This window comes from Heloderma suspectum, chromosome 8 (genome assembly GCF_057233095.1).
Source record: "Heloderma suspectum isolate Gila_16-S chromosome 8, 16-S_ref, whole genome shotgun sequence".
In the NCBI taxonomy this organism is placed as follows: Eukaryota; Metazoa; Chordata; class Lepidosauria; order Squamata; family Helodermatidae; genus Heloderma; species Heloderma suspectum.
In genome coordinates, this window is record NC_139465.1 from 46,251,676 (window position 1) to 46,275,560 (window position 23,885).

The 23,885-nt window shown below is 49.1% G+C and overlaps 1 protein-coding gene across 1 annotated transcript; it reads left to right on the plus strand.

Moving 5' to 3' along the window:
- The first annotated feature begins 270 nt into the window (after window positions 1–270).
- SPMIP8 (sperm microtubule inner protein 8) lies at window positions 271–23,565 on the plus strand. The gene is made up of 9 exons (XM_084812279.1): window positions 271–571; window positions 916–1,025; window positions 14,176–14,412; window positions 15,638–15,699; window positions 16,627–16,801; window positions 19,639–19,700; window positions 22,600–22,664; window positions 22,777–22,809; window positions 23,535–23,565. The coding sequence occupies exons 3-9, from the start codon at window positions 14,190–14,192 to the stop codon at window positions 23,563–23,565; spliced, it is 651 nt and encodes a 216-aa protein (XP_084668405.1). The 5' UTR covers window positions 271–571; window positions 916–1,025; window positions 14,176–14,189.
- Window positions 23,566–23,885: the final 320 nt, after the last annotated feature.

Genomic DNA, 23,885 nt, shown 5'->3' on the forward strand with positions numbered 1-23,885 from the left:
TCTAGCTGCATTGGACCGCCGCTCCCGGCACCTCCCAGCCCGCGTGGCCTGTGGAGGCAGTGGGCTGGCGAAGGCGCATCCACGCTTCTTGTTCCGCGCTTGAGAATCCGCGGGTCTCTGGGAGAAGGGCTGGAATTCCACGCCCAGGGAAGCCCCACGTCCCAGGACTAGAGCGGATTCTTCAGACTCAGGGTGGGCGGGGGAGGGCGGACTTTGCTCGGCTTGCACGGAAGAGAAGGCTTTGTGTGTGAGGCCGGGCCGGGCCGGGCCGGGCTGGCGGTGGCAGAACTGGTGTCTTCTGGTTTTCATGTATTTATACCGAGAAGCCGCCTTTCAGTGAGATATTCGGGGGGCAGTTTCCAAGGAGAGCCCTGTGGAGCGGACCCTCCCCACACCCATTTCTGAAGCCCCCCAGGCCCCTCCTGAAGAAGCCAGGCTGCTGGGAGGCATTGCAACATGTGCACCGCTTGAGCCGAGCCCCCAAACGGCTTCAAGGGGCCCCTTCCGCCTGGCTGGGGTGCAGCCCCCTTCTGTGGATGAGGGTTCTGCCTCCGTTCCTGGGCTGGCCCAGGTCGGTTCATTCTTTCTGGAGCATGTTTAGGGAAAGGGCTGGCCGCCCTGCCCGCCCCCCGCCCGGAAACCAGCACAGTGCTGTCTTCCCAGGCCATGTGAGGAACTGCTCATTACGCGGGGGGGGGCTGCCTCAAGGGGGGCGCCCAGAGCTGTCCCTCGGCCTTGGCCAGCAACTCCCTTATCGGCCCCACCACGTTGCTGGGGCTTGGCTTCTTTCCTCATCCGGTGTTGGTCTTCGTGGGTCCAGCAGCATAAGAGTCCCTAGGCAGAAGCGGACACCTGCAGACCAGTGGCGGGGGGCACTGCAAGCAAATCCCTGTTCCCTTTGGCCCTTTCCCACAGGGCTCCTGGCGGCAGGGGCCAGGCACAGCCACTCTCGCTCCTCCAAGGATTTCTGGCTTGGCACATCCTCCTTTCAGTCCTGGTGAACGGGGAGGTCAACAGGTAACCAGGTAACTCCAGTGACACTGCTGTAGTCCCCTAGCAACTGTGCCCTCATCACCCAACAACTCCTTTGGATATTGGCTTCCAGTTGCCATGGGGAATTAGGGATCAGTACACAGAATGACTGGGTGGCCAAGGGAAGCCCAGGGCCTGCAGTGCCAAGCCCAGTCAGAGAAGAAAGCCGGTTTCCCTTTGAGTGAGGTACTTCCATTTTCTCTTTTGTTCCGGGTCTTGCGGGCCAGGGCAGGGGCGCCTGTACCTGGCGAAGAGTTGGCCTGGTGCTGCTGCTGCCAAGAGGCACCTGAGCAAGGGGCTCTGAGGCCGTCTTCCCAAGCTCCCCTGGCCGGCCTGTTTGCCACTGGAACGTCTAAACAGGGAAGGACACCGGCAGCTGGCAGCCCTTGCGCAGCATGGCATAAAAGACTCTTGCGCAATTCTGGCCATCAATAAACGTGCTTAAGCAGCCGCTCAGCCAAACCAGGGAGCGAGAAGACGGGAATGCTGCATGAGCCGCAGGAGAAAGTGCACAGAGGGAGAGTCTGGATCTAGGTTCTGGCTCCGATGGTCATCTCCTGATTTTCAGATGGGGGGGGGTTGAAGCAAAGTGCTGGCGGCAGGGCAGGGAAAGTGACAGTCCAAGTTTCAGCCAAGCTCCACCACAGCCGTCCACAACCTGGTGCCCTCCAGATGTGTTGGACTGCAACTCCCATCATACTGAGCTAGCATGGTCAATGGCCATGGTGGCTTGGAATGACAGGAGTTGCAGTCCAACCAGGACCCCTGCTAGGCACTTAAAAGATTCAGGGTCCAAGCCCAGGCACACAGGATTCACGTCCGCATGAAATTTGCATATGCTAATTTATACCTATATATGCATATTTAGAAATAATTCCTAGGATTTATTTAAATTTCACAGAAGGCAAAGCCAGCCAATTCATTTCTCATACAAATAAACTTCAAATAAAATGAATTCTTCCATTCTGCCAAACATGCTTCAGAAGTTGATGGAAGCCACTCCCTTCTTCCTGTCCCATTCTGTAGCTCCTTGAGGCTCTCAGCAGAAGCTGGTAGCAAGATCAAGGCAGGAAGTCAGATCAAGGCAGGAAGAACGTAGGACCTTGGAGAGCTTCTGGTGGGTTCTGCTAGCTGGAACTCTCTTCTGTTAGGTCAATAGAAGGATGTTGTCTCAGCTGGGAGCTAATTATGTAGGCTGACAAGACCTATAGTGTGGTTGGCTCCACCCCACCTGGAGATGACAGCTGGACTATCAAAGAGCCATTGCCTGATTTTGCACCCGGAGACTTCTGTAAGGCTGTAAGGTTCTGCCAGGAACTCATCCTCTGAGCCAGAGGATGATTCCAGAGCTTTGTCTTCTGGCCGGGAGGGCCTTGAAGAAGGTCCTGACTGTCCTTTCCCCGAGGATATAGCCTGTGCTTTGTCCTCATCAGAACCCTCTGCTGCACACTGGAAGGCCCAAGGGCTGAGGATCATCACACCTCCCTTCTCGTCCTCCAGCGTTTTTGTCGCTTATTTATCGATTCGTCTGGCCTCAGCCCATCTCTCCTCTCCTTGAGAAACAGCTTCCCAGCCCTGTTGTGTGTCCAGCTACAATTGCTCAGTGGTTCAGGGGAGGCAACCCACAGAAGGGGAAATGCTCACTTGGCAGCATCTGTTATTAATTTCTCTTTAAAAAAAAAAACTTTTTATTTTATTTTTATCTTTATAAATGAAATAAACAACACCAACACCCTAATCGGTAACTACAGTTTCCCAACAATACAATATTCTTAGGAGGACACTGCAATAACGAAAAGGAGAAGAGAAGATTTCTTTCTTTTTTCTCTCTCTCTTTAAGGATAAATTTAAACTCCAATACACATGGGCTTCAGATCCCATTCTACTTAGAAATTATACCTATAACACTGGCAATATTACAATTCAATACAGCATAAATAATCAACCTTACATTTCAATATCATATCATCAATCTTATGGCAAGGAAGCAGGCCTACAATTCATTTCCAGTAACCATTTGTTGTTGTTCAGTCGTTCAGTCGTGTCCGACTCTTCGTGACCCCATGGACCATAGCACGCCAGGCCTTCCTGTCCTGCGCTCTCTCCCGGAGCGTGCTCAAGTTCATATTCATTGCATCCGTGATGCTATCTAGCCATCTCATCCTCTGCCGTCCCCTTCTCCTTTTGCCTTCAGTCTTTCCCAGCACCAGGGTCTTTTCCAGGGAGTTTTCTCTTCGCATTAGGTGGCCAAAATATTGGAGCTTCAGCTTCATTATCTGTCCTTCCAATGAGCACTCAGGGTTGATTTCCTTTAGGATGGACTGATTTGACCTCCTTGCAGTCCAGGGGACTCGTAAGAGTCTTCTCCAGCACCACAGTTCGAAAGCATCAATTCTTCGGCGCTCAGCCTTCCTTATAGTCCAGCTCTCACAGCCATACATTACTACTGGGAAAACCATAGCTTTGATTAGACGGACCTTTGTCGGCAAGGTGATGTCTCTGCTTCTTACTATGCTGTCTAGGTTTGCCATAGCTTTCCTCCCAAGGAGCAAGCGTCTTTTAATTTCATGGCTACAGTCACCGTCTGCAGTGATCTTGGAGCCCAAGAAAGTAAAATCTGTCACTGCTTCCATTTCTTCCCCTTCTATATGCCAGGAAGTGATGGGGCCAGATGCCATGATCTTCGTTTTTTTAATGTTGAGTTTCAAACCAGCTTTTGCACTCTCCTCTTTCACCCTCAACAAGAGGCTCTTGAGATCCTCTTCGCTTTCTGCCATTAGGGTGGTATCGTCTGCATATCGGAGGTTGTTGATAATTCTCCCGGCAATCTTAATTCCGACCTCTGATTCATCCAACCCGGCATTTCTCATGATGTACTCTGCATATAAGTTAAATAAGCAGGGCGACAGTATGCAGCCTTGTCGTACTCCTTTCCCAATTTTGAACCACTCGGTTGTTCCATGTCTGGTTCTTACTGTTGCTTCTTGACCCTCGTACAGGTTTCTCAGGAGACAGGTAAGGTGGTCTGGTACTCCCATCACTTTAAGAATTTGCCACAGTTTGTTGTGATCCACACAATCAAAGGCTTTAGCGTAGTCAATGAAGCAGAAATAGACGTTTTTCTGGAATTCTCTTGCTTTCTCCATGATGCAGCGAATGTTGGCGATTTGATCTCTAGTTCCTCTGCCTCTTTGAAACCCAGCTTGTACTTCCGGTAGTTCTCGGTTCGCATACTGCTGAAGCCTAGCTTGTAGGATTTTGAGCATCACCTTGCTGGCATGTGAAATGAGCGCAATGGTGCGGTAGTTTGAACACTCTTTGGCGTTGCCCTTCTTTGGAATTGGAATGTAAACTGACCTTTTCCAGTCTTGTGGCCACTGTTGAGTGTTCCAGATTTGTTGGCATATTGAATGCAGCACATTAACAGCATCATCTTTTAGGATTTTAAATAGCTCGGCTGGAATACTGTCATCTCCGCTAGCTTTATTGTTACTAATGCTTCCTAAGGCCCACTTGACTTCACTCTCTAGGATGTCTGGCTCAAGTTCAGTGACCGCACTATCATGGCTATCAGGGACATTCGGATCTTTCCTGTATAGTTCTTCTGTGTATTCTTGCCACCTCTTCTTAATCTCATCTGCTTCTGTGAGGTCCCTGCCTTCTTTGTCCTTTATCATGCCCATCTTTGCACAAAACGTTCCCTTGAGATCTCCGATTTTCTTGAAGAGATCTCTAGTCTTTCCCATTCTGTTGTTTTCCTCGATTTCTTTGCATTGTTCACTTAAGAAGGCCTTCTTGTCTCTCCTTGCGATTCTCTGGAACTCTGCATTCAGTTGGGTATATCTTCCCCTTTCTCCCTTGCTTTTCGCTTCCCTTCTTTCATGAGCTACTTGTAAAGCCTCATCAGACAGCCACTTTGCTTTCTTGCATTTCTTTTTCTTTGCCCTTAAGTTAGAATATAATAGTAAAGCTTAACAATTTTACCAGCCAAAAATCTCACTAACCAGTCTTATAGTAGTGATAATAGTAATAATAATAAAAAGGAGATTAAAAAGGATAAATAATAATAATAACAACAACAAATCACTAATAAATTTTTATAATATTATATAATAATAAAGCGTAGAAGCAACCTTACAACAATCAGTAATATATTTTATACTAGATATATAAATGAGTGTGCACATTTCGATACACCCTCCAACAATATATTTAAGTACAGTATATCACATCCATTTTAAAGAGAAATGATTTAAAGAAAAAGAAAAAAGAGAAAGGTGAAAGATGAAAGATGAAAGAAAGCAAACAGATATATGTATAAGCAATTATCTCTGGCCTAGCCTGAATCATTCAGACCAAACATAGCCAGTTATCAAAACATGTTTGTAGATTCCATGGGGCTGGAGCAGAAATCTCACGCGATTTTCCATTTAGCCATGCCTCCGCCATTTCATGATTTAGGAACTTCTTCATCTGACCTTCAGAAACAATGCAAAATGTAGCAGGATATTTTAAATGACATAGTAAGTTCATTTGTTTTGCCAGGTTTTTTGCCTTGATGAATTGCCTTCTTTGATCAGCCACTTCTTTGATGTAATCCGGAAATAACATAACTTTATCTTGTTTCCAAAAAAGATTTCCGCCCTCGCAGGATATAATTTTTTGTGGAGATTCTTGAAAATTGGACTATAATCGTATAACCAGTTCCTTTGGCATTTGGCACACGGAATGCCTGCTTGATATCAAGTAAATAATCAGATGGCACAGGGAGTATCTCATGCAAAAGGTTATCTACAAAAGTAGACAAATTTACATCACTAAGCAAATCTTTAATATCAATGATATGTATATTTGTTCTGCACATAAAAGCTTCCAGTTGGGAAATTCTGACAGATACATTTTTGAAAAAAACTTGTGACGCAGTTTTGTTTGCTGCCACCTGATCTTGCAGCTCGTTAACCTTCGGCTCCATTTTTTGCCAAGAAGGATTAATTAAATCCACAGCCCCTTGCAGGGCAGTGATGGATTTTTGAATTGTATCCAACCTCTTAGCCTGCTCAGCAAATTGTGAAGACAAAGTTTTTATCAGAGTAAGTAACTCCTCAACTTCAGTTCTTGGAGCCTTTGCCAAAGGAGGTACGGGGGGAGTGGGCGGAGATCCAGTTCCTTTTTTTCTCCTTGCTGTAGCCATGTTTCTCTTCAAACAGATCTTGCAGGTCCACAAATATCCTCAAATATTGTTAATATTTCTTCAACCATCCCTCAGATGTTGTTGGTATTTCTTAAGCCATATATTACAATGGAGCGTGTCAGCCCTGATTTCTCCTACTTAGGATTTTCCAAAGAACTTTTTGCAATGATTAAGCTCTGGGAGGCTAGTCTCGGAATCCAGCCCCCCTGCTGCTTCGCCGAGAGGACTTTTCTTCCAAGACTTCATCCAGATGCTGCCTTGACTCCCCTTTTAATTCCAGGGGAGAGATGAAAAGGTTTTTCAACCTTTTAAAAAGCTGTTTGAGATAGCATCCCACAGAGACTCCGCGGAATGCTGCCAGAGCGACATTGGCTCCTACCGGAAGTCTCTGTTATTGTTTTCTCCTGGGTGAAGACTTTACAAAAAATCACCCAGACTTTCCTTATATATAGTTTTGACTGATGGGTTTTACCTGGCTTTTCACTGAATAGAAGAGCATAAGAACATGCTGGATCAGACCAAATGCCTCTCTGGTTCAGCATTCTGTTCGCACAGTGGCCAACCAGCTGTCTCCAGGAAGCCCACAAGTAGGGCATGAGTGCAATAGTTCCTGCTCATGTTCCCCAGCAAACTGGTATTGAGAGGCATCCTGCCTCTGATACTAGAGGTAGCATAAAGCCATCATCAGTAGCCATTGACAGCCTTCTCCTCCATGAATTTGTCTAGTCCCCTTTCAAAGCCATCCAAATGGGTGGGTATCACTACAACTTGTGGTAGCGAATTCCACAGTTTAATTATGCACAGAGTGAAAGAAGTCCTTCCTTTTATCTGTCCTGAATCTCCCACCAATCAGCTTCATAGGATAACCCCATGTTGTTTATTCGTTCAGTTCCTTCCGACTCTTTGTGATTTCATGGACCAGCCCACGCCAGAGCTTCCTGTCGGCTGTTGCCACCCCCAGCTCCCCCAAAGTCGAGTCCATCACCTCCAGAATATCATCCATCCATCTTGCCCTTGGTCGGCCCCTATTCCTTTTGCCTTCCACTTTCCCTAGCATCAGCATCTTCTCCAGAGTATCCTGTCTTCTCATTATGTGGCCAAAGTATTTCAGTTTTGCCTTGAATATCATTCCCTCAAGTGAGCAGTGACAGTCTGGCTTTATTTCCTGGAGTGTGGACTGGTTTGATCTTCTTGCAATCCAAGGCACTCTCAGAATTTTCCTCCAGCACCACAGTTCAAAAGCATCTATCTTCCTTCACTCAGGCTTCCTTATGGTCCAGCTCTCGCAGCCATAGGTTACTACGGGGAATACCATTGCTTTAACTATGCGGACCTTTGTTGTCAGTGTGATGTCTCTGCTCTTAACTATTTTGTCAAGATTTATCATTGCTCTCCTCCCAAGAAGTAAATGTCTTCTGATTTCCTGGCTGCAGTCAGCATCTGCAGTAATCTTTGTGCCTAGAAATACAAAGTCTGTCACTGCCTCCACGTTTTCTCCCTCTATTTGCCAGTTATCAGTCAAGCTGGTTGCCATAATCTTGGTTTTTTTTAGGTTTAACTGCAACCCAGCTTTTGCACTTTCTTCTTTCACCTTTGTCATGAGGTTCCTCAGCTTCTCCTCGCTTTCAGCCATCAAAGTGGTATCATCTGCATATCGGAGATTGTTAATGTTTCTTCCAGCGATTTTAACTCCAGCCTTGGCTTCATCAAGCCCAGCACGTCGCATGATGTGTTCTGCGTACAGGTTGAATAGGTAGGGTGAGAGTATACAACCCTGCCATACTCCTTTCCCAATCTTGAACCAGTCCGTTGTTCCGTGGTCTGTTCTTCCCGTTGCTACTTGGTCGTTATACAGATTCCTCAGGAGGCAGACAAGATGACTTGGTATCCCCATACCACCAAGAACTTGCCACAATTTGTTATGATCCACACAGTCAAAGGCTTTAGAATAGTCAGTAAAACAGAAATAGATGTTTTTCTGAAACTCCCTGGCTTTCTCCATTATCCAGCGGATATTGGCAATTTGGTCTCTAGTTCCTCTGCCTTTTCAAAACCCAGCTTGTACATCTGGCAATTCTCGTTCCATGAATTGCTGGAGTCTACCTTGCAAGATCTTGAGCATTACCTTACTGGCATGCGAAACAAGTGCCACTGTTTGATAGTTTGAACATTCTTTAGTGTTTCCCTTTTTTGGTATGGGGATATAAGTTGATTTTTTCTAATCTTGTGGCCATTGTGTTTTCCAAATTTGCTGGCATATGGCATGCATCATCTTGACAGCATCATCTTGCAAGATTTTAAACAGTTCAGCTGGGATACCATCGTCTCCTGCTGCCTTGTTATTAGCAATGCTTCTTAAGGCCCATTCAACCTCATTCTTCAGGATGTCTGGCTCTAGCTCACTGACCACACCATCAAATCTATCCCCGATACTATTATCCTTCCTATACAGATCTTCCGTATATTCTTGCCACCTTTTCTTGATCTCTTCTGCTTCTGTTAGGTCCTTGCCATCTTTGTTTTTGATCATACCCATTTTTGCCTGGAATTTATCTCTGATGTTTCTAATTTTCTGGAAGAGGTCTCTTGTCCTTCCTATTCTGTTATCTTCTTCCACTTCTGCGCATTGCTTGTTTAAAAATAATTCCTTATCTCTTCTGGCTAACCTCTGGAATTTTGCATTTAATTGGGCATCTCTCCCCCTATCACTGTTGCCTTTTGCTTTCCTTCTTTCTTGGGCTGCTTCCAGTGTCTCAGCAGACAGCCATCTTGCCTTCTTGGTTTTCTTTTTCTTTGGGACATTTTTTGTTGCTGCCTCCTGAACAATGTCACGAACTTTTGTCCATAGTTCTTCCGGGACCCTATCTACTAAATCTAGTCCCTTAAATCTATTCTTCACCTCCGCTGCATATTCTTTAGGAATATTAGTGAGGTTATATCTAACTGATCTGTGGGTCTTCCCTATTCTCTTTAGTCTGATTCTAAATTGTGCAATAAAAAGTTCGTGATCTGAACTACAGTCAGCTCCAGGTCTTGTTTTTACCGACTGTATAGATGTCCGCCACCTTTGGCTACAAAGGATGTAGTCAATCTGATTTCTGTGTCGACCACCTGGTGAAGTCCATGTATAAAGTTGTCTTTTAGGTTGTTGGAAGAGAGTGTTTGTTATGCACTGTGAGTTGTCTTGACAAAATTCTATCAGCCTATGTCCTGCTTCATTTTGTTCTCCCAGACCATGCTTGCCTGTAATTCCAGGTGTCATTTGACTACCCACCTTAGCATTCCAGTCTCCTGTAATGACAATAACATCTCTTTTTGGCGTATTATCCAGTAGGTGCTGCAGATCCTCATAGAACTGATCTACTTCTGCTTCTTCAGCATCTGTGGTTGGGGCGTATATTTGGATCACTGTGATGTTGATTGGCTTACCCTGAATTCGAACTGAGATCATTCTGTCATTTTTTGGATTGTATCCAAGCACTGCTTTAGCCACTTTATTATTAATTATGAAGGCTACTCCATTTCTTCTGTGGTCCTCTTGTCCACAGTAGTAGATCTGGTGGTCATCTGATGTGAAGTGGCCCATTCCAATCCATTATAATTAACTGACACCCAAAATGTCTATATTTAATCTTGACATCTCCCCAGTAACCACATCCAATTTGCCCTGGCTCATAGATCTTACATTCCAGGTTCCTATGGTGTGTTGATCTTTAGAACATCGGATTCGTCGTTCACCACCAGCACCGTCGGCCGCTAGCCATTCTTTTGGCTTTGAGCTAGCTGCGTCATCACATCTGGGCTAGTTGAACTTATCCTCTGTTCCTCCCTAGTAGCATTTTGACCATCTTCCGACCTGGGAGTCCCATCTTCCGATGGTATACTGACATGTCTCTGGTTGTACTGATCCATTTAGTTTTCACGGCAAGAATACTGGGGTGGGTTGCTGTTACCTTCCCCAGGGATCTATTTAGTCTAACTTCTCTGCCATGACCTTCCCGTCTTGGGTGTCCCTTCACGGTTTAGCTCATGGCGTCATTGAGGTGCTCAAGCTCCAGCACCACGACAAGGTAACGATCTATGAAAGATGGAGAAAAATGTCTCCCCATCCACTTCCGCCACACCACGTGTTTTGTACACCTCTGTCATGTCTCCCCTTTTTTCTAAGCTAAATAGTCCCAGACATTGTAACTTTTCCTCGTAGGGGAGGTGCTCCAGCCTCTTGATCATTTTGAGGTTTTCTGCACCTTTTCCACCTCTACAACATCGGTTTATAGGTTTGATGACCAGAACTGCACACAATATTTATTACAGGTGTGGGCGCATCATTGCTCTTCTGTTGCTATCTTATTCTGTTGTATCATATAAATCTTTGTCAACATTTATCATTGTTGACATTTTGTACATTTATTTTATTTATATCCCACTTTTCAGCCAAAAAATGGCACTGAAAGTGGCTAACAATAAAATGCAGGTTGAAAACAACATCTTAACTAAAATGTAACACAGAAACAATCAAATTAAAAACATAATCAAAAACACACAACAATAAAAGAAATAAACTGCACCAGCCAGTTAAAACCCCCTTCAGTGGCAGACCAGCTGATATGCTGAAGGCCTGAATAAAAATGTCATCAGAAGGGCAACAAAGAGGGGCCAACCTAACCTTCCTCGGCTTTACTACCCCCAAAGTAGTAGGTAAATCAAGGCTGGGGAACCTTTTTTGGGCTGGGGGCCGAATTCCAACTTGGGGAGGGCCCCGGTGGCTGCATTCCAGCAGTGGGTGGGGCCCAGGGGCAGGGCTAAGGACAGAGCAGGCAGGGCCAAGTCCAAGCTGGCATGGCCAGATGTGATTTATACCCATGTGGACAACTCCCCACCGAGTACGCAGAGCACAGCTCAATTCTATGCATGTCTAATGCTCAGCACAAAGAAACAGGAGCCAAGAGTGATGTCTGGCAACCCTCCCTCCGGAGTCAGAAGGGCGCTGCTGTGACCCTGGGGGCAGGAGGGGCAGCCCCTGCCCCACTGGAGCCTGGCTCCAGCACACCAGGTTGGAGGAAGACCCCCTCCTGCCCTGCCCCTAAGAGCTGCCTTGGATGCGTAGTATGTCTTACACGGAAGCGGGGAGGGGGGCCACGCAGAGCACTTCTTGTTCTGCCATATCTGAGAAAAACACAAGCGCTGCGCACGGACTGGGAAGCTGCTGCTCTTGCAGTCCTGCAAATGTAGGAGCGAGAGAGCCAGATTTTCCACTGAAGCCAAGTTTAATCCTGATGTAGCTTTATTATTTCCGGAGGAATTTCCTTCCTCTCTAAGCAGCCTCCAAAGTTTATAGAGCACTTTGCTTCTCTGTGTCTCCCTCTTGCTTCTGCGTCTTCTGCTCTGAAATGTAGGCCCAGTTCAGATGTAATAGAATCCTAGAGCTGGAAGGGATCTCAAAGGCCATCTAGTCCAACCCCCTGCTAATGCAGGGAATTCGCTGCTGCTGCATCCCTAACAGGTGGCAATCCATCCTCTGCTTTAAAAACCTCTAATGGAGAGTCCAGCACCTTCTGAGACAGTCTGTTCCACTCCTAAAAAACAGTTTCTGGCATCAGCAAGGTCTTGCTAATGTTTAGCTGGAATCCCCTTTCTTGTCATTTGAAGCACTGGAGCACTGGGAAACAATCTATATGACAGCCCTTCAAATATTTGCAGGTGACTATCATCAAATCACCGTGACTCAATGCTAAATCATAGTTTTGTGTGATATATAGGCATGTGCCACAGCAAGCCTTGGGCTCAAATACTCCCCTTCCCTCTCCTCTCCTCTGCTCTTGCATGCTAGAGGACAAGACAGAAGCCTTCCAGTTTTGATTTTAAACTAATCTGAGTTCCCTGTTATGTCTGAACTCAGGCAACCTTGCTTAGTTCAAACCAGGATGCACAACCTGTGGTCTGTGGGCTGCATGCAGCATTCTGCCACTCTCGGTGTGGCCTGCAGGTGATCGTCCTGTGGAGAAAAGGCAGCTGTTAGCAGCAAAACCTTCTCCCTCACACAACCACCCCAAAGCTGTTGGGATCTCTGCTTTTCCAAACTCTGTGTCTGTGTACGTGTTCATGTGTGTGCAGGGGTGCCTCTGTGTGTGTTTGTGTGTGTGCGCGCGTGTGCATATACCCATATGTGTGCTGCCCCTGGGGCCCCCGCCGGTACTGGATGCAGCTTCCAGGACGGAAAAGTTTGTGCGCCCCTGGTTTAAATGATGGCTAGTCCAAACAATCCAGGAACACGCTGTGGTTTATGGCTTGTACGTGTCATCTGGTGCACCCCACAGGACAAGCGTGGAGAGGGAGCACAGGAGCCTGAGACTCGCCGTGGCTTGTGCATGGAATGCTGCTACTTCATGGTTTAGTATTCTATCTGACTTGGATTCCTGCACTGAGCAGGGGGTTGGACTCGATGGCCTTGTAGGCCCCTTCCAACCCTCCCATTCTATGATTCTATCTGAACTGGACCTTAGCCTGTAAATGCGGCCTGGTGGCCAGAGCCTGGAAGCTGGGCGTGGTCCGGGAAAAGTCACATGAAGCCCTTTGTACTATTCAAAGTGGAACGAATGAATGAACGAATGAATGATCATTTTGTGACAGGCATTGCAAGAAGTGTTATCACAACCCTAAAATACCAGGAGATTATCAAAAAACAGAATGGTTCCGGCTAGCCCGAGCATTTGTGTGCGTGTGGCAAGGTAAGGGTAGCGTGTGAACCATTCAGAGACCTTTACGATCTTCCCAGCATTAGTCCCACAACTCCACCATGGGCCTGATGGCCAGTGATCCCACTGAGGAACTTTGCAGCCGATCTCAGAGGTCAGCCACGCTGAGCCTGCAGCAGGACTTCTTCTTAACACCCAACCCTATGCTGCGAGGTGTCGAAGGGGCAGTCCTACCTAGTAGAGGTTTACTCCTAAATCAGTGAGCCGGCCAGCTAAAAGGGAGAGTGGGACTTGCCACAGTCAATTGCATGAGCCTTTGAAGCTCAGGTCCAGTGGTACATTTGAAGTGCAGGTGCTCACTGTCCCGGCCTCTATGGCCTTGTCCCGGTGGAGAGTCCAAAAATGCATGTAGCAGTGTGGATGCATCTCTCTCTCTCTCTGTATTATATATGCCTTTTGTAAGGCTAATGGGTGGCAACTGCCCATTCAAGACCGAGCCACCCCCAAATGCCACCCCCATTACAACAGGGATTGCTCACAACAACCACCCTGTTGCCGGGGAAATCCGTGCCCCAGCCCCAGCCTCAGCCCCTGTGAGGAATGCAGCTAAGCTCAGAGGGAGCAGGGAAGCCAGCAGGGTGGCAGGTGACACTGTCATCCCTGTGAATGAAAAGGTCCCGCACTGCGACCCTGCGAGCCCTGGCTCCACTCCACCACTGCTCAGGTCTCCCAGGTCTAAATTTAGGCCAAGCCCTGAACTCTTGGGGGCAAGAAAAGCTGGGAGCGAGAAAAGGGACAGGGGCTGCGGCTCCCTCCAAACAGTCTGCTATTCCAGATCCCCAACACAGGCCCCCAGCCCAGCCTTCTAAAAGGCCTAAGACGTGAGGGACAGCACAGCGGTCCTTCCAGCCCTGGGGAATACTGCCCCCCCGCCCCCCACTACCAACCCTCTGCCGGTGGGAAACAGACAACTCTTTTGGACTGGGAGTGCAAAGAGAGTCCAGGCCAAGGATGGTGGGACAAGCCGCAGCAGAGGGGTCCCTCGGTGGACCCCCGGTCATTCCTCCTTAGCATGGGCTGTTCTACAGAACGTGGCTTCTCTGGGAGGGAATGCACTGACCTGACTTGCTCTGGCCGGGGGGTGAACCCAGGATGTGCATTTGCACAAGGGAAGGAGGAGAGGAGGCCAAAGGGAGAGGACGGCCCGTTCGTGGAATCAGAAGTGTTGTGATCCCCTTTTCCTTTCCTTTGCTCCAGCTGACTTTGCAGCGATGGCCCAAACTCTGGATTTGGTCCCGTGGCCTCCAGGTGCCAGCCCTGTGTGTGCCGCCCCAGCGGTCCTAATTCCACTGGAGCCCGAGAGAGTCATGCTATCTGGAGTGAAGGACCACCTCTACCACCCCTTCTTGCCATCCTTAAGGCGAATGGATATGGACACTGTCGCCAACAGACTCTCGGATGAGCATTCCAGGACAACAACCTACTGCTCCAAAGGTATGTACATGGAACAGCAGCCAGTTTATTGAGAGCAAGACCAGGATGGTCTCCAAATCCCAGTTGCTTCTGCTTGTAGCACTGGGCAAGTAGGATTGGATTTGAAGGCTGGGCACTGGGATTCTGCATGGACGGTTTTGAGCCCTGAGCAAAGTGCTTCTACTCTTGAGGCCTGAGTTCTGAGGTGGGCAGGGAAGGGCTTTCTCCATGTCATCAAGGACACCAGGGGCAAAGAGCCTTTTTTTGGTGCGGGCCTTGATTCCTCCCCCCATCAGACTCACCATGGGCTGGATGACCAGTAGGTGTGGCCTTGCCCACGGACAACCCTTCTCCCCACCCCTTTTTAGGTTTTTTCCATGTTGAGAAAGGCACAAGATTCTGTGCTTCTCTCGGCATGGAGAAAGGGGCTCTGTTGGTGCTGGGAAGAGTGCCCACTCTTCCCCGTGCCAGCAGAGTCCTCTGTTGCCACTGCATGACGTGGCTCTGCCAGCACCGGGAAGAAGGCACAAGGGAATCGCAGCTCCTATCTCTGACCTCAGATAACAGTGGGGATTCCCTTCAGGGGGCTTCCACAGAGGGCAGGGCTTGGAGGCTGAACCCCACCCCCTGGAGGAACCCCAGAGGCTCTGCAGGCCAGATCCGAGATGCAAGCAGGCCAGACTAGGCCCACGGGCTGGGTGTTCTGCACCCCTGAAGCACAACTGTAGACACGTCAGCAGTTGAACCTGGGTCCCCCATATGTCCCAAACTAACACTGCTGCCGCAACAGTGCAACAGTCAGTCCTGCCATGCATGGTAGATAATCTGGCTGTATTGGAAACACTTTGGGATTCTGCGCACAGTGGTGTTAGAATCCTGCACTAAATATTTTATTTGAATAGTTTATGCAAATCATTTGCCATACTAGAGTCACAGAATTTGTAATCCTACCCCAGCCCCAGCCCATGTTTTGGCCCAGGGGATAAAACATTCAGTGGGTTAAACATTGGTGTCAGCCACACTGCCTCTGCTCTGTAAAACTTTAGCAGAAACTGCTCAGGTGTGCTGAGGTTATTCTCTAAAATATTGAAGGCCAGGAACTTGTTCAGTCTAAAAGGAAAAGTGTTCTGCTTTAGGGGCCATATTCTGCAATTCACTTCATGTTTTTAGGGATGCAGGCACCTCAGAAGAGGTGGAAGAGGTGTTCATGTCCCCTTTAATCTTTCTTGTTTGTGTTTTTCTGAAGAGGATTTTGACAGTGCAACATTCACCTTGGCTGGAGTGCCCAACCAGCGCCTCCCATCCTTGGTGAGTCACTTCAACCTACCACCCCATGCTGCTTCTTCAATGCTGCCACGACCAGTATTCTATGATCCATCTCTGCTGATTGGCCCTTCAGTTGCCTGCAAATGTCTTTCCAGCAAGACTGAGCTACTACCAGTTATGAACTTTTAAAAGCAGAGGTGATCAGGTTCGAAAAACCTGCACTGAAGCTAAAGCTTCTGTGCAGAAAGCCATTCCTCTGGAGGCTCCTAGGGGGGTGTGCTTGTTGGGTGGGGGGGGAAGGCTGTACTTACTCATGGGTAAAGGAAATGCATTTGGGACATGCATCTCCATGCAGGGAGGAAGGCACACCTTCCCTGGCTCGGGGCCATTCCTTATGGGGCCTTCTAGAAAACACAATTGCATTTAACAGTTTCTCTGGGGAGGCGGCACGAGAATCTGTCCCTAAGGGAAGATGCAGCACCTCTGGAGCCACTGCCAGTTGCTTGCTGTCCTGCACCAGGGGTGTTCAACCTCAGGCCTGCGGGCCAAATCGAGCCCACCTGGGGTTCCCCAGGTGGCCACACCCCCTTCCCCCTGGGTGGTCTCCCAGCTTTTGTGCCTGCCATTTCCCCCCATTCTAGAAAGTTGAAATGCCTCTCCTAAGGCTCAGTGACTGGCAGCAAGAACAGGGAGCTCCAGTTGGCTGGCATTTTGGCCCCACCTCTTTTGCCTTCGGCCCTGTCCACCACAGGAATGTGGCCCCCATGAGCTTCTCTGCAGTAGAATTTGGCCTTGGGACTGAATGAGGTTTAACACCCCTGTCCTATACACTCTTCTCCCACGAACTGCGGTGTACCTCTCCCTTGCGTAAACCATGAGCTCTAAAATGGACGCAGGGAGCGTGCCCGCACATCCCTCGTGAAGGACTGCAGGGCACTGGGCAGCAACAATTCCCATGTCGTTGCTCAGGGGATGACAGAGTTGGGCAAGTCACTGACGGCGAAGTACAGAGCAGGGAAGATGGCTCCTCTCATGCCCAGCACCAATCAGGAGGAATGGCCCAGCTACACTCAGGCCATGGACGACTGGTCTCGCTTCATCTCCGCTGCTGGAGAGTTCAAACTACCTAGTTATAACAAAAAAGGTAAGAGGCACAGGTGCTTTCCGCATCAGCTTCATCTCTCAGAAAGTTGCGCCGCAGCCATCGGTTGTGTGGTGAAGACCCCAAAGGGAGCTTTCTCCCCCAGTGGCCTTGAGATCTCCCAGCAGAGCATGCAACCTCATTTCAGCATTATCCTAACTCCCCTGTTCTCCTCAGGAAATGTTTTCCAGCCACGCTGAATTATGATCTCACTTTTGTGAAGTGCTCCTTAAGTTGCCACGTGGAGATTTCTCCAGGTGAAAAATAGTAGACAGACTTAGCCCAAAATGATTCTGAACCAGGGAATAGAAGGGAAGGGGGGCTGGAAGGGAAGCATGGTGAACTGGGAGGCGGGACAATGGATGCTTTTTTGATCTTCCTTTGTATCTTTCAGCAACACCCAGTCAAAATGACTAGATGGGTCCCTGTTTCAAGCTAGGTTATAGCTACAGAAACCCCATACGTGGGGAGGCGGAGGAGAAAAGCAAGCTCCTGCACCAGTGCATAAGGCAGAGGTGCAGAACCTCAGGACCCAGGGCCAAATCCAACCCACCTGGAGTCCCAAGCCATCCCCAGATGGCCACACCACCTTTCCCCAACTACCAGCATTTGGTCGCTTCCAGTCTTTTGTAGTTTTTGCCCCATTCTCAAAGCTTGAAATGCCTCTCTTAAAGCTTAGTTACTACTGGCAATACGTTTTAAACTAAAATATACTGGGATTTTGGCCTGGCCCCTTTACCTTTGGTTCTGCCCACCACTGGGATGCAGGACCTGAGAGCATCTCCAAAATGGAATTCAACACCCCTGTCATAAAGCTACAATTCTCACACTGAGCAGCTGGGATGCAAATAGTTCAAGGTAGCCTGACAGAGTGGCTACTGCTAGGTGACAGCTGAATGAGCCAAAGGCACCTAGTGTCTCAGCAAAGCTGATGGAATAGCTCTCCTTCTCTCCCTCTGCTAAAGCATGATGGAATGGTGACAGCTAAGGGAGAGTGAAAGGCAGCCAATATCTTAGCAGAGGTGATTGAATAGCCTTGATGTTCTTCTCTCCTTCTGCTCGGCAGCTAGATGGAATGGATCCATCAGTCAGATATTGTCCAGTCCAGGAAAAGTGATAGCCTGTGACACCAATTCTGAGTCAGAGGGGGGTGCTGCAGAGCCAGGCCCAGCTGTGGGAAGCCAAAGAATTCAGTTCTACCAGGGCTCCCCCCTGGTGATGAGCTGGGAGGGGGTGAAACCCAGGGTGCTGACATGGCCTATCTTCCACAGCTGGGAGACCTGACCCTGACAGAGGGCCCTGCTTCTCAACCAAGGACATCTTCCATGGGAGTGGGGCAGCAGGGGGAGGACTCGGGGGGGGGGTCTGGGGTGTGTCCCAAGTTGTGGCAGCAACTCCGGAGGCATGTAGCACACATTTGCAAGCTAGGTTTCCTTACCAGGATCAAATGTCTGATATTTATCTTTAGTGGCCACTCCCCTGTATTTAAACGAGAACAGGTTTGCTGGATGCAACATTTTTCTAACCTGAAAAGCTTCCCTGTCTTGTTTCTTTGTTGGAACTATAAACTCATTTGGACTTATTCTGTACTCTGAACCTGAGTCTGTTTGGGTCTATTGCTGGGAAACCCAGAGACTGATCCTGGTTAAGGAATTACATTGTAATCCGTTCTCTGCCGATTTATATTGGGACTGTCAAGGCTCAAAGCCAATTACTGGAATTACTGCAAAAAAAGCCTTACTGAAACCTGAGCCTCAGTGTCGGGAAGTCAGGACTTGACACCACCAGCCAACAGCGGAAAGGATGGAGGAAACCAAGGAAGGAGCAGAAGGATCCAGGAGCCAAGAGGAAGGTGCCAAGAGGGGGAAGCAGAAGGGCGCTGGGGCATGGAGATGCTGGTTAAAGGCTATTGGCATAAGCTGTTGCCCACCTCCCACCTTCTAGCATTTATTGGGTACAGCCCCGCCTGTAAATGGCAGGAGGCAGACACAGGTTGGCAGTCCCTAGGCCTCAAGAGATCCCTCCTCTGGGTCCATGGTAGTCCACTATTCCTTACTGACCATTTGAACTACTTCCATTTAGGCAGGACTTTCATGCCCCAAGGAATACTGGGAATGGTGTGGATAGAGTTGCTTTCCAAACCTCGTCAACTAGACCAGTTTTAATTTTCTGTGCAGACATGCCGAAAACCCAAGTGGTTTCAGTAAGATGGGATTAAACGCCAGCGTGAGGTTCCCCCCACCGATCCTTTGATGGTGTGGGGACTGAAACCCCCTCAGCCCGAGGGCCAAATGCCATTTCAGAGAAGCTCTGCGGGGGCAAAACGGGCGGGGCCAAAATGCCAGACATGCCCGCCTGCTGGAGCTTCGCGCTCTCGCTGCCAGCAATTCCGCCTCAGGGGGCATTTCTGCCTTTTAGGAAGCGGGGGAGCGCAAACGCTGGGAAACCACCAAGTGATGGGCAGTTGGGGGAAAGGCAGCAGGCCCACAGAAGGCGGTGTGGCCCCCTAGGGAGCCCAGGTGGGCCGGTCGGAGGTCCTGAACCTGTTTTATTGGGTGACTGGAGAGGGCCATCAGAGGCAGGAATTTGGAAGCACGCCTTAGCGTTGCATCGGCAGCTCTGGTTTCCACCTTCCTTGCTTCCCTCGTCGTTTTGATGCCACACAACATAGGGGGAGGTGGCTGGGCCACAGCTTTTGCGCAGCAAGAAGGTCTCCTGCTGGGGACGTCCTGCTGTTGCCAGTTTTCCCCCAGGCACCCCAGGAGCTTTGGCGGCAGCCGAGCCCCACGCGCCGCAGCTGGAGAGGCGGGCGCGCTGAGTTTTCTACGCTTCCTTCACAGTTCTTGGGTTCAGCTGTTATGCCGTGAGGTACTTAAAACCTGACGTCACCCAGACCTGGCGGGTAAGAGAGCCTTTTCCACTAGCAGCTGTGTGCCTGTCTGCGGGGAGGCGGCCACGGCCACTTTGGGCTGGGTGATCTGGAGAGAGAAGCTCCCCTTCTGTACAAGCCGCAGCCCATTCGCAGCTGGAGCTCTCCCGTGCTGCTCCTACCGCTGTGCCGCTGATGCCTTTGGGGCACTCTGTAGAACAGGGGTGTGGAACCTCTTTCAGCCTGAGGCCCACTTTCGATTTCAGTGAAGCTCTCGGAACCCACATGCTGGTGGTGGGTGGGTCAAAGGGGGGGGTGGGCCAAAATGCCCAAACTTTGTTGTTGTTGTTGTTCAGTCGTGTCCGACTCTTCGTGACCGCATGGACCATAGCACGCCAGGCCTCCCTGTCCTGCGCTCTCTCCCGGAGCGTGCTCAAGTCCGTATTCATTGCATCAGTGATGCTATCTAGCCATCTCATCCTCTGCCGCCCCCTTCTCCTTTTGCCTTCAGTCTTTCCCAGCATCAGGGTCTTTTCCAGGGAGTTTTCTCTTCACGTTCGGTGGCCCAAACTACCAGCATGCAAAAGCCCTTGCTGCCAGTGGTTCAGGCCCAGGAGAGGCATCCACCTTCTGGACTGGAGAAAAAATGGAAGCCTAGAAGCCACCAAGCCATCGGTGGCTGGGGAAAGGGGGCGTGGGGAAGCCCAGAGGGCCAGATCAGAGCCCCCATCGGGGCAAATGTGGCCTGCGGGCCTGAGGCTCAGCACTCCTGCTATGGGATAAGGAATCTTGGATCTTAGCAAAGCTGCTGCACTCCTTGGCACCAACAGCGAAACCACGGTCTCACCCACGTCAAGAGGGGAAAGGCACTCATGGCAACACCAAAGGCAGTTTTGGTCCTCTGGGCTCCCTCAGCAATCTCCCTCCTGGGAAGGGGCCCCTTTAGCAGACAACCTGCAGGTACAATAGTAACGCCAGCCCGAGCCCAAGAGTCTAATGTTTCCATGAGATCAGAGCATTTTACTCCGCATACTAAGCAACCTTGAAGAAACAGAGCTTCCAACGTCTGTAGCACAGTTTACACCCTACCCTAAGCAGCACCAAAAGGCTTATTCATATACTTTTCACCATTCTTGAGTACACTGCAGAGTTCAAAACCTGTTAAAGTGCAAAACGTTCCAGAGAGACATTACCAACAATCTCTGGAGCGGTGAAGCCTGGGTGGTTCTTTGGCATGGCATTGACACTGATACTGACATACACATGAACACACAATCACTGCCCTCCTTTCGCTTTCCAATTTGAGTCTTCCTGTGGTTGTGTGAATGTAGCCAAACCCACATCACCCACACACAAGAGGGAGGCATCAGCAGACATAGGGCAGCCTTTGAGTTATGCAGGAGTACCAGAAATCTCACAAACCCCTGCCGCCCAAGGGTGGAGGAACCCCTAAAACAGCCCAATGACAACTCATGGAATGCTGAGAGACCAAGAGAAAAAAACCTGACAACTGGGTGGGAGGGATAATGGAATGGAGGAAAAGATACATAGACTGGGCTCGCATGATTGCACGGGTAAAAGAAGCCATTGTGGCATCTTTCCCTGCCCCTGCGGGTGCTGCACACACGGCTGTCGTTTACAGAATTATCTGCACTGCAGCGCGGGTTGGCGTGTCATTTGAACCCGGTGTGCGGCGCAGTGGGGTGGCTTCATACCCACCCTACAACCCCTACAGCACATGCAGTGGCATGAGTGCGCAGCGTGCGTGCAGGCAGGCAGGCAGGCAGGCAGGCTAAGAAGCCATGATGGCTTCTTCTGTTGTTCAGTCATGTCCAACTCTTCGTGACCCCATGGACCATAGCACGCCAGGCCTTCCTGTCCTGCACTCTCTCCCGGAGCATGCTCAAATTCATATTCATTGCATCGGTGATGCTACCTAGCCATCTCATCCTCTGACGTCCCCTTCTCCTTTTGCCTTCAGTCTTTTCCCAGCATCAGAGTCTTTTCCAGAGAGTTTTCTCTTCGCATTAGGTGGCCAAAATATTTGAGCTTCAGCTTCAGTATCTGTCCTTCCAATGAGCACTCCGGGTTGATTTCCTTTAGGATGGACTGATTTGACCTCCTTGCAGTCCAGGGGACTCGTAAGAGTCTTCTCCAGAAATGGCAACCCACTCCAGTATTCTTGCCAAGAAAACCCCATGGAACGTATCACATGGCTTCTTTTACCCCCCGCAATTGTGCAAACCAGACCATAGAGGGTCCTTTAAAAGGGCAGACAAAGCCATCTCCTTGTCTAGGTAGGGCCTTTACTGGCACACGCTGAGAAGCTATTTTACAATGTCCCCAAGGACCAAAGAGAGAGTGGCCCACAGAAATCAACTGGGAAATCAAAGGTTTTAATATAGCTGGAATTGGACACAAGAAAAAAAAACCCTCAACATTCATCCCAGCAGACTCAGCATGCTAAATGGGCATGGAATATTGACTGTTTCGTGAGGGGGGGAGAGACACCAGGGAGTGAGAAGGGGTGGAGAATGGAGTCGCTGGAGCCCTGAATAGAAGCATCTCACACTGCAATGTCTTGTTTGCAGGGCACTACTTGCATGTGCTAATAGTAAACTCATTCTCTGAGTGTGGCTCCTTATGTAGCCAAAACAGGACCCTCTATGCACAATAGGGAGAGGCAGTGGCAGGCCTGGGTTGGAACTCCAAGGTTTGCACAAGTACCAGCCTCTAGGGAGAGACCCAACAACAGCTCAGTAAGGACCAAGCATACTCAGTAGCTAGAGAATGGGAAAGGGCATTTCCTGGTAGAGGGATGGCAGCCTGAACAGCCCCCCCCCCGGCCCCCGCCACAACATTTTGCTGCATTTGTATATATGTTGAATTTGCTACTTAAGAAGACATCCTCTCTCCTCTCGTTTCGTGCTAGTATTGCCTGAATCAGAATCCCAGCCTGGATAGATACGGACCAAAGCCCATTCCTTACAACACTGTGTAAGTACCATTACATGCAACCTTTCCCCCCTTTTGAGTGAACTCTCCCCGAACAACACCCTTGGTAACTCTCTGCAAAGTAAAGTCATTTTTCCTTTTTGTTTTGTTGCAGCAATACCTACAGGAGCTTTGGATCAGCACACAGGTAACTGGCTCTGAAGGTTCCAAAATACCAAAAAGGGTGAAACCTAATTTAGTGAGGGAGGGGATGTAAACACTTCGCTTAGCAAAGGCTAGGCAGCAGTCCGTCTTCGTAGCAAACCAGACAGCCAAGTTCACAGGAACATGCCATGTTAACTTTGCCCCAGGCTGAATTGGCCCTTAAAGGAATGAGCCATCAAGTTTACACATGGCTTTCATTTGCAAGAATTCTATCATCTGAAGGCCAAACTAGATGTGATGCTGAACACATCCTTAGCTGAACGCAACTACGCAGACACCCGGGTGGGCAAGACTTTCATTGGGATCGCAGTGCATCGGGAGGTGGCCCTTCCAAGAAGTCCTTTTAACAGATGACACAGAAAAAGGCTTCCAGCCAGAATCATTAATACCACTCAAAGAATGGTGCTTCTAGGAGAGTGTTAAAGTACATGGGGGAAAGACAACTTACATTGGGTTTTCATTTGATGCAGAAGGACTATCTGAGTACACTGAACAGCTGGCGGAATCTCGTTAGGATGATTGAAATTCAGATCTTTTCTAAAACACATTCCTTGGGGCTTAGACAATTTGCACACCATCCCTAGGTCAGCTACTGGCCCAGAGAGCACACCAAGGACCATTTTTAGCTTGGGGGAGCCTGGAAATAACCACACTTTAGAAAAGGGCCAGTTATTGACTCATGAAGTGGTATCTTCTCTTCCTTTCTAGCCGCTCTCATTACCTCCAGCCCTGGCGCTAGGAAGCAGGGCACTGAAAAGGGGGCCAAAAGCCACACAGATCTCCTTCAGCTGTTGAGTCAACAAAGAATAAAGACTATCGCCTGCCTCAGCAAAGGAGGGGGCAGAGGCATTTCCTGGCTAAGTAAAATATGCATGTGAAGGGGAAGGAGGAAGCTGGGTGGGGGAGAACCCCCCCCCCCGCCCAGACATTCCTATTTATTTTTATTTATTACATTTCTACACCGCCCAATAGCTGAAGCTCTCTGAGTGGTTCACAATTAAAACCATAAAATACAACATGATAAAACAATATAAAAGTTTAAAACTACAGCATAAAACT